Raw genomic sequence first — 11,357 nt, 5'->3', positions numbered from 1 at the left:
TGACACAGGGAGGTAGGTGACACAGGCAGGTAGGAGACACAGGCAGGTAGGTGGGTGACACAGGTAGGTAGGTGGGTGACAGGGGCATGGTGACCCCACCACAGCACACTGTGACTGGATGGAGGGGGCCGCTGTGGTGTATGGGGGAGGGGGGCAGCTGTTGCTGTGGTTACAGGACTGCGCGTGAATCAGCGTCCTCCTCTCTGACTCCCCGGCGCCCCCTGCAGGCGGCCGCCCACTCTCCCATCCCCGCTGCTGCTGGGGAAGTCTCTGAGTGAGCGGAGGGGGCGGGGCCAGCCAGCACTCTGTGAATGGAGTGGCGTCACTCTCCATATATGGGCAGTGACGTCAGCGGTGGGCGGTCCAATGGCTTATAAGCGGCGGCTGTGGAATCCCCGAGGCGGAAGTGTAGCGCTCGCCGGTGCTGATCGCAGCTCGCAGTACCCGCCGTGTGCCGCAGACATGAAGGTGACCTCCATAGACAGCGGCCGCCTGCGCCGGCTCCTCAGGAAGGACTGTGCCCGCTGCCTGCTGCTGGATTGTCGCCCCTACTTGCCCTTCAGCGCCTCCAGCGTGTGCGGCTCCATCAACGTGCTGCTCAACTCCGTGCTGCTGCGCCGGGCGCAGGGGGGAGCCGCGCCGCTGCACTTCGTGGTGCCGGAGGAGGGGGCCCGCTGCCGGCTCAGGGACGGACAGGTGTCCGTGGTGGTGGTGCTGGACGAGCGGAGCCAGAGGTGGCAGAAGCTGAAGAAGGAGAGCCCGGCCCAGGTGGTGCTGAACACGCTGAGCAGCCTGCCCGGGGGTCCCAGAGTCTGCTTCCTCCGGGGTGAGTGCCTGAGACCCCCTATATATATCCTATATACCTCCTATGTGCCCCCTACACTATATACTGCCCGGGGGTCCCAGAGTCTGCTTCCTCCGGGGTGAGTGCCTGAGACCCCCTATATATATCCTATATACCTCCTATGTGCCCCCTACACTATATACTGCCCGGGGGTCCCAGAGTCTGCTTCCTCCGGGGTGAGTTCCTGAGACCCCCTATATATATATCCTATATACCTCCTATGTGCCCCCTACACTATATACTGCCCGGGGGCCCCCAAGTCTGCTTCCTCCGGGGTGAGTGCCTGAGACCCCCTTATATACCCCTGTGTGTGTATGTATAATATGTATGTGTATATCTCTATATATCTCTATATATCTCTATTTATCTATATATATATATATATATATATATATATATATATATATATATATATATATATATATATATATATATATATATATATATATATATATCTCTCTCAAAGACCAAGGTTGTCTGCACTCACAGTGAAACATGAGGTTGCTGGGGTGTCACTCAAATTCCATTAGGTCAAGGCATATACCTTTTTCCATGAACAAATATAAATCCTGTATGGAGTGCACTCACCAGACTGTTATTAGAGCCAGCAGGGGTTTTATTAAGGCATCAAGTACAACATCACACACCGATGTTTCGGTCCTATCTGGACGTAAACCTTGAAGGTCCAGATAGGACCGAAACGTCCGTGTGTGATGTTGTACTTGATGCCTTAATAAAACCCCTGCTTGCTCTAATAAGTCTGGTGAGTGCACTCCATACAGGATTTATCTATCTATCTATAATATTTCTCCTATGTACCCCCTACACTGTATACTTCCCCCGAGGCCCCTGAGTCTGCTTCCTCTGGGCTGAGTGCCTGAGACCCCTTATACCCCTAAATATCTAATATACTACCTATATATGTACCTCCTATGTGCCCCCTACACTATATACTGCCCGGGGGTCCCCGTGTCTGTTTCTTCCGGGGTGAGTGCCTGAGACCCCCTATGTATCTCCTGTGTCCCCCTACACTATATACTGCCCGGGGGCCTCAGAGTCTTCTTCCTCCAGGGAGAGTGCCTGAGACCCCCTATATACCTATATATACCCCCTACATATCTATATATACCTCTGTATACCTCCTATGTGCCCCCCTACACTATATACTACCGGTGGTCCCCGCGTCTGTTTCTTCTGGGGTGAGTGCCTGAGAACCCCTATATATCTATATACTCCTATGTGTCCCCCTACACTATATACTGCCCAGTGGCCCCCGAGTCTGCTTCCTCCGGTGTGAGTGCCTGAGACCCCGTATATATCTCTATATACCCCCTATATATCTATTTATACCTTATATACCTCCTGTGTGCCCCCTACACTATATACTGCCTGGGGGCCCCTGAGTCTGCTTCCTCCGGGGTGAGTGCCTGAGACCCCCTATACCTCTATATATACCTCCTATGTTCCCCCCTACACTATATACTGCCCGGAGGCCCCCGATTCTGCTTCCTCTGGGATAAGTGCCTGAGACCCCCTATATATCTATATATACCTCCTATGTGCCCCCCTACACTATATACTGCCTGGGTGCTTCTTCCGGGGTGAGTGCTGCCTGTGCCCCGCCATCTCTCTCCCTATGTTACAGGATGCACTGGGGCTGTCATTGTATCTATGTGCTAGCTGTTACTGGTAGCTGATAGTGTAGTTGTATACTGCGGGAATAGGATCATTTGTAGCTACATGTTTATATAAAGTGTTGTGTATTTAATGTACAATGCGTTTATTACACACCATGGTAATTGGCATGAGACAATCTAATACAGCAGCCTAGGGATTATATAGTTGTGTATGTTGTCCTTGCTGATTGATTAGAATTAAATGCTGATCATTGCAGAATGTCTGTAGTGTGCCCTACCAGGGGCAGCTCTGGTGCGGTGTGCCCTACCAGGGGTGTATGGTACCGTGGAGAGCTGTAATGATATATACATGGGTGTATGGTACCGGGGAGATATGCAATAGTCCTGTAATAGATGTCAGTCAGTCAGTCAGTCAGTCAGTCAGTACCGGGGTGACCTGTAATGATGTATACATGGGTGTGCGGTACTGGGGAGAGCTGTAGTAATATACATGGGTGTGCGGTACAGAGGAGGGCTGTAATACATGGATATACCAGGCAGAGGCTGTTTTGGGATGTAGCTATGTGACAGTCAGGAGAAGGATGTACAGGAAATGGCTGAATATAATGCTGTATTTAGCAGCGGAGTGAGAGGTGCCCCCTGACTGCAGGAAGAAGTGACTGTCGTTAATTAAATCATCTCTCCCATTAGACAGCTGTTATGTCCTGTGCCCCCCTCAGCTGGGGACTGTCTGCACACCGGGGTAATTCTCTGCCGCTTGTTAATGGGGGTAGTAAAGTAATGACCCCCTGGGGGGGTGGTCAATGCTTCCTCTGATAGGAGGGGGTTATTTGCAGGTCAGGGGGATCTGTCTTCCCTTCTTGTTCCATCTAGAATGTAAATGTCTGAAGTGTGATGTAAATGTGATGCTGGTGGTCCCCGGGGGAGGGGGTCTGGCTGATTGGGACGGCTCCTGGTCTTATCTATAGCTAAGTGTTTGTATGTGTATTGTGGCAACAGCACACTACACACTTCTATATGTGTATAAAATATCGTTACATTATAGCAAACTAAGATCATCCTGCTGCAATGAATGTGGCCTGTAGCCTTATTGAGATTCCAAACAATCCACTTTATTATTGAACATTGTTTTTCCTTTTCCAACGAAACAATGAGTTGCGCCCCCTTTTGAGCCCCCCCCTCCTTATTTACCTTCCTGTAGCCCCCAGTACAGGAGGTCGCTGCTAATCGCATCCTATTCACTCCTAGCAGCCACTTATCCCCTGAGCGCTGTGATTAGCGCCAGACATAACCTGGGCCGCTGCTGTAATTTGCCTCCACCACACAGGATGTGAGCACAACATACACTATGTCACCACAATCTCCTCGGATAATAATCTCATATTGCTGCATACACGCCTCATCCCCTTATGCTAATCTGCCAGTAATAACCATTATGTAAGAGTAGAAGTCGGCGAGGACGGCGTGTGAGCCTGCTTCTTAAAATAGTAACGCATTTCCCTAATATTTACATGTAGGTACATTGCATCATTAATGGAAATTCATGCGCTTCTGTCTCCTAGGGGGATACGAGTCCTTTCACGCAGAATATCCGGAATGCTGCGTCGATCAGAAAACGCTGTCTCAGGAAGAAACCGAAAACGATCAGAATCTCCTTATTAGAGACAGACTGTCATCCTTCCACAAGCCATCGTACGATCAGGTAAGCTGGCGTGCATGACTGCTCACTTTCCAAATAATGCTATAGAGGTGAGGCTGCGGGGGGAGAGGGATCACAAGATCCCACTCCTCCAAAAAAATGCCTCCATAGGTGTAACTCGACTGGCACCATATGTGCTCTTTGTTGAGGTACGTAAAGCCCAGATCTGATCACAGTTGGTTGCTTCTTGCGTCATCTGACTGTGCGAGACTCGTGGCTTTAAATCCAGGGTGTCTGAAAAGCAGCAGTGTGAGGGTTAAGCTGTGTGGCTTTGAATGTGCTAAGCACTGGTCCATTAGCAGGATACGTGTGGTTAATATGCATGTATCCGGGGATCAATAGCGCGGTCTCTGCTTCCTGCTGGAGCTCCGGAGTGCTAGATGCACCTGAAGAGACGGACTGGAAACCAGAGATGACCTCAAGCCGAAATGATCTGACTCCTCTCCAGTCCCCTATATCCCAGTATATGCAGAGACCACTCTCTGGATTGTATTACCAATCCATTATTGATGCCCAAATCTCCTTGCAAACTTGTCTGCGTTACATCCATGATGCGTTAAATTGTAGTAGTGTGAGCTGTGTGTGTTTGTATGGTGCTGTGAAAGTCTGGGATTCCTGATACAATGGGGATTAAACCTTCAGTTGTCATTGTTCACATTTTTTATTCTGGATGTAGGTAACTTTTTGCGGTGGAGAAACGTAGCTCTGTCCCATAATTTTGTGTAAATGTCCTGAGACTTGGACAGTACCGTCCGCAGCGGATATCCTAGGGTGGTGTGAACTGTAATACACAGACCGGAGCAGATAGCCGCACAGTCACGGTGTGGTCATACACATTGTCTGCCGTTACTGAGAATCACTGGAACATCTTACTGAGACATTAATGACGCAGCTCTATTTCTGGTCATATCTGGCTCTCCTGCTGATAAAAGGCCACGTCTGTTTACCTGGGGGGGCAGGAAGTGATGCGCCCGCATCAGACTTCCCCCAGTATGTGGTCCTGACAACGGGATGTCTGTGGGCTGAATGTGATTCATTGACTTATAATTTTAGGGTGTTGAGCCAGAAAGCACAAATGTTGCAGAACATCCTATATTTAGAATGACTTTGTTTCGTCATAATTGCGGGGAATATTACTCATGGGGTCTGATACGCCACTTGCCTTTTTTTATTTTTTTATTTGAGTTACATTTATTTATTTATTTCATAAGTTTCTGCAAGTGCTGTGACCTTTGTCATTAAACCTTTCTTGGGGACTTGTCTTCCAGGGCAGTCCTGTTGAGATCCTTCCATTCCTGTACCTTGGCAGTGCCTACCATGCTTCCAAATGTGATTTCCTCGCCAACCTTCGTATCAGCGCCTTACTGAACGTCTCCAGGAAGTGCTCGGACTGTGTCAAAGACCAATACAATTACAAGTGGATTCCGGTGGAAGATAGCCACAACACGGACATCAGCAGCCACTTCCAGGAAGCCATAGATTTTATCGGTAAGTGCAGTCTCCCTGACCTGGCTAGATTCTAGTGTGAAAAGTGTGTATTTGTTCTGGACAGGGGGATAGTGTCCTCGCAATCTGTAGAAAGGGACCTTTTATTCTCTAGTAAGCTGTCAGGTGGGGGACCTATTCATTAAGCTGAACGGGCACGGTATACGTGCAGAATCGCTAGTTTCCGCATGTCTTCAGTGGGTGTGGTTCATCAAATCGACAGTGTTTAGGTCGACAATGTTTAGGTCGACAGTCACTAGGTCGACATGGATGGAAGGTCGACAGGGTTTCTAGGTCGACATGTGCTAGGTCGACAGGTCTAAAGGTCGACATGAGGATTTTTTTTTATTTTTTTTTGTCGTTTTCTTCGTAGAGTGACCGGGATCCCAAATTAGTGCACCGCGTCCCCTCTCTTCGCTCGCCATGCTTCGGGCATGGTGCCTTCGCTTCGCTCGGCACACTTTACCGTTCCAATCGTAGTCTACGTGGATCGTTAAGTATGAAAAAATTAAAAAAAAGAAAAAAAATGTGAAACTCATGTCGACCTTTAGACCAGTCGACCTAGAAACCCTGTCGACCTTCCATCCATGTCGACCTAGTGACTGTCGACATATAGTGGTCGACCTAAACATTGTCGACCTAGACACTGTCTATCTTCAGACCGGATCCCGTCTTCAGTAACTGGCCCATTCACCATTAGTGGCCTGATATCGCCACTTGATATCCATTAAACTCCATAGCCCAGTGAGTTGGATACCTAAGTAATGGGAGGAATTTTGTATGTTCCGTACCTTGCACTGAACTGTAGATGATTTCACTGTACGGATTCCACGATACGGACGGTGTAACGGTTAGCATTACTGCCTCACAGTACTGAGGTCGTGGGTTAAATTTCCACCATGGCCCTAACTGTGTGGAGTTTGTATATTCTCTCTGTACTTGCGTGGGTTTTCTCCCACAATCCAGAGATATACTGGTAATTTAATTGGCTCCCAACAAAATTAACCCTAGTGTGTAAGGGTGTGCATGTGGTAGGGAACATAGACCAAGCTCCACTGGGACAGGGACTCGTGTGAATTGCCAAAATATTCTCTGTAAAGCGCTGCGGTATATCTGTGCGCTATATAAATAACTGGTAAATACATTTCACACCAGTGCTTTACAGGCCCCAGTTCTTAGAGCCCTATACACACACTTACATATCCACTCTCCAGCTGAGATTATACTGTTTTGAGAAGCCCCAGTTGGGGCATTTTAAGGAGCTATTAATTGCACCCATGTTGTATTACCCTTAACATGACCTGGGCCACTGTTCCCTACTTGATGACTTGGAAGTAAAGGTCAAGGGAATGCCTGGGGTTAATGTGAGGTTACAGAGGAATGTGGCTTTTACTACTGGGTGTATAAACGGCAGTAAGACGCAGCTGCTCCGGGGATTGAACACTTTTACAACCGTTCACCTTAAACCCACCCATTAATTAAACCCTTGAGCTGGCTGTTCTCATACCCCTGAATTCTTCAGAAGGGTAAATAAACAGGAACAGCTCTGTAATTACAGGAACTGCAGCCACAGCGTGGACAATTTGTTCTCAGTAGCCAGCAATGGCCGCAGTTCCTTGTGAAAGAACAATAGTTTACTAGGCAATAAAAGCGGCTAATGGCCAGGTGATTGCCCAGCCTTTCAGCGGCCTGTAATTACTGATGCACTTTCCTCTGGAGATCAGGGGCCTTTTGTTCTGGGCAGGTGTGGATTGCAAGTACAGCTCTGAGGTCTCCTGGTAATGACGGAAAGGGCCACCTTATTTCAGTATCGACCTCTGAGATTCCTTGCTCACTGTTAAGCCAAGTGCAGTCTATTAAGGTTCCATGGTAAAGAATGTTTTCCCAGCTAGCACCGTAGAGCTTAAGACTTGACCATGTTTGGATGACTTGCTGTGGAAGATCCTGTTTATGTAACTCACGGTGTGTATTGTCTTGTGCAGATACGGTGAGACGTGCCGGAGGAAGGGTCCTGGTGCACTGTGAGGCTGGCATCTCCCGCTCGCCTACCATATGCATGGCGTACCTGATGAAGACCAAGAGTTTCCGCCTGGAGGAAGCGTTTGAGTACATCAAGCAACGTCGCAGCCTTATATCACCCAACTTCAGCTTCATGGGTCAGCTCCTTCACTACGAGTCGGAGATCTTTGCTTCCAAAACAAGTGCCCCTGTGTTGTCCTGCAAGAGGGACTCCATGTCGTTCTTCGCAGAAGAGATGAACATTGGGCAGCGCTTCGAGGGCTCTTGTTTCTCTTTCCCGACTTCGGTCTTGGCGCCTGTCCCGCTCAGGTCTCCGGTCCACCAGTTAAAACTGAGTCCGATCACGGCCACTTCGTCCTGCTGATACGGGGGGTCGGCTTACAAACTGTGAATGCAAACTTTCAATGTGCAATACAACTGGCATCGCACCATTCCGCGGGCTACCGACGTGTCTGTACAAGTTACATCCAATGCTTTAATGACTTTACATGGTTCCAAAACTCGGAGTCTGCTGTTTACAACCTCGGGAGGGGAAATACCCATTGTAGTCCTGTAGGTATAGGTTCTGTGTAATATTGTACAATGTTCCTTCTGCTGTAGTCGGGGTGTCTGATGTACCCTCCCAATATTCCATGAGGATTGCCTGGACATAGGCAACCAATCCAGAGCCCAGGAGGGTGCTCGGTGCCGGAGCAGTGATAACGGGTTTGATGGCATGTGACACTAGTATGATATGTTACACGTATGGTGACTGGTAGTTCAGCTTCATATACTGTGAGCCAGTATAGAGGTGTTATGTGCTAGGTGCTGTGATAAGTAGGTGGAGGGCCGTGCCCCTCACAGCCTTGCCTTTGGGGGGTAGTGATGTATTTCCTGTAGGGCCCGATACAGCAAGCTGTATAACTATCTCACACTGGAGAATAGAGCCTTCTCTGCTGTGCCTAGGTGCACCAAGGCTTTATTAGCATAAAGCTTTCATCTATTATCAGCTGCAATACAAAACGGAGAGAACAATACAGCAGGGGATTAAGTCAGACTGCCCCTGCTCGGTTAATACTTTTAAAGGGATAGATGAGGGCTCCATCTGTACGTATAGGAATTCCTATATCTGGCAATACACGTGCGGCCTCGCGTTAAACGTACAGTCACCCACGCACCTGGAAGTGGCTGTTTAGGGGCTGAGCCTATCTACACTGGAAACGTGCGTTTGCCACGTTACTGAGACATTTATTAGTTCTGCAATGTCTGTTCTGAGTAAATGGACCGTTTGGCCTCCAGGGTCTGTAAGTAATGAGTACATATAAGTCACCTAATGGGAAAACCCAGATTCTGTCTGAACTCAGAATTTTGTGGCGTCTCGAAAACCAAAACGTAACAGGAAGGGGTTGCGGTAAATGCTCCTTAGCTGTATGGGGTCGTTATGCTGAGACTTGATGCACCTACAAATGTACTGGAACAATGCACTATTTTTGTTGTGATAACAAAGCAATATATCTACTGAGAAGGTGTCTGTACATTGTCTTGGCGTACTGAAGTTATCTGTTCCGGGGCTCTGGGGGTTAACACTGGATTGATTACTTAACCTCTCGCCTGCTGGAGAAAAGCTTTCAGCAAGGAGGCTGTCGCTGTATAAATGTGGTAAATTGTTCTTTTCCATGTCAGAATGTTACAGGGTACAATGCAATAACTTTCCTTTTGATGTGTATCTATATAATGGAGGATTGACCTTCACTGTGCCAATAAATGTTCTTTTTTTTTTATTTAACAAACTCCCTGAGTGATTTCTTACTGACCTCCTCCTGTGTCACGTATACCTGGAACATCGGTCTACATGTTAGAACTGTAGAGGCGCTAAAGATTGTATATACCGTTTCTCTATCGTCCTAAGTGGATGCTGGGGTTCCTGAAAGGACCATGGGGAATAGCGGCTCCGCAGGAGACAGGGCACAAAAAAGTAAAGCTTTTACCAGATCAGGTGGTGTGCACTGGCTCCTCCCCCTATGACCCTCCTCCAGACTCCAGTTAGATTTTGTGCCCGAACGAGAAGGGTGCAATCTAGGTGGCTCTCCTAAAGAGCTGCTTAGAGAAAGTTTAGCTTAGGTTTTTTACTTTACAGTGAGTCCTGCTGGCAACAGGATCACTGCAACGAGGGACTTAGGGGAGAAGTAGTGAACTCACCTGCGTGCAGAGTGGATTTGCTGCTTGGCTACTGGACACTAGCTCCAGAGGGACGATCACAGGTACAGCCTGGATGGTTACCGGAGCCGCGCCGCCGGCCCCCTTGCAGACGCTGAAGAGAGAAGAGGTCCAAAATCGGCGGCTGAAGACTCCTGAGTCTTCATAAAGGTAGCGCACAGCACTGCAGCTGTGCGCCATTTTCCTCTCAGCACACTTCACACAACAGTCACTGAGGGTGCAGAGCGCTGGGGGGGGCGCTCTGAGAGGCAAATAAAAACCTTATTAGAGGCAAAAAATACCTCACATATAGCCCACAGAGGCTATATGGAGATATTTAACCCCTGCCTAACTTCAAAAATAGCGGGAGACGAGGCCGCCGAAAAAGGGGCGGGGCCTATCTCCTCAGCACACAGCGCCATTTTCTCTCACAGAAAAGCTGGAGAGAAGGCTCCCAGGCTCTCCCCTGCACTGCACTACAGAAACAGGGTTAAAACAGAGAGGGGGGGCACTGATTTTGGCGATATTGTATATATATAAAAGATGCTATAAGGGAGAAACACTTATATAAGGTTGTCCCTATATAATTATAGCGTTTTTGGTGTGTGCTGGCAGACTCTCCCTCTGTCTCCCCAAAGGGCTAGTGGGTCCTGTCCTCTGTCAGAGCATTCCCGGTGTGTGTGCTGTGTGTCGGTACGTGTGTGTCGACATGTATGAGGACGATGTTGGTGAGGAGGCGGAGAAATTGCCTGTAATGGTGATGTCACTCTCTAGGGAGTCGACACCGGAATGGATGGCTTATTTAGAGAATTACGTGAGAATGTCAACACGCTGCAAGGTCGGTTGACGACATGAGACGGCCGACAATCTATTAGGACCGGTCCAGGCGTCTCAGAAACACCGTCAGGGGTTTTAAAAACGCCCATTTACCTCAGTCGGTCGACACAGACACAGACACGGACACTGAATACAGTGTCGACGGTGAATAAACAAACGTATTTCTCATTAGGGCCACACGTTAAGGGCAATGAAGGAGGTGTTACGTGTTTCTGATACTACAAGTACCACAAGAAAGGGTATTATGTGGGAGTGAAAAAACTACCTGTAGTTTTTCCTGAATCAGATAAAATAAAATGAAGTGTGTGATGATGCGTAGGGTTACCCCGATAGCAAATATTGGCGTTATACCCTTTCCCGCCAGAAATTAGGGTACGTTGGGAAACACCCCTTAGGGTGATAAGGCGCTCACACGCTTATCAAGTGGCGTTACCGTCTCCAGATACGGCCGCCCTCAAGGAGCCAGCTGATAGGAAGCTGGAAAAATATCCTAAAAAGTATATACACACATACGGTGGTTATACTGCGACCAGCGATCGCCATCAGCCTGGAGATGCAGTGCTGGGTTGGCTTGGTCGGATTCCCTGACTGAAAATATTTTATTCATGTAGAGCATTTAATAGGATGCATTCTATATATATGTATGTGAGATGCACAGAGG

At 48.3% G+C, this 11,357-nt stretch overlaps 1 protein-coding gene across 1 annotated transcript; it reads left to right on the top strand.

Moving 5' to 3' along the window:
- Positions 1–372: 372 nt before the first annotated feature.
- Positions 373–9,453, top strand: DUSP5 (dual specificity phosphatase 5). The gene is made up of 4 exons (XM_063962636.1): positions 373–826; positions 4,044–4,183; positions 5,449–5,668; positions 7,648–9,453. Exons 1-4 carry the CDS (start codon positions 463–465, stop codon positions 8,046–8,048), a joined length of 1,125 nt encoding a protein of 374 aa, XP_063818706.1. The 5' UTR covers positions 373–462; the 3' UTR covers positions 8,049–9,453.
- The last annotated feature ends 1,904 nt before the right edge of the window (positions 9,454–11,357 follow it).

This window comes from Pseudophryne corroboree, chromosome 3, assembly GCF_028390025.1.
Source record: "Pseudophryne corroboree isolate aPseCor3 chromosome 3, aPseCor3.hap2, whole genome shotgun sequence".
NCBI classification, from domain to species: Eukaryota; Metazoa; Chordata; class Amphibia; order Anura; family Myobatrachidae; genus Pseudophryne; species Pseudophryne corroboree.
Note: the sequence above shows the minus strand (reverse complement) of the source record. Positions and strands in the feature narration are given on the sequence as shown.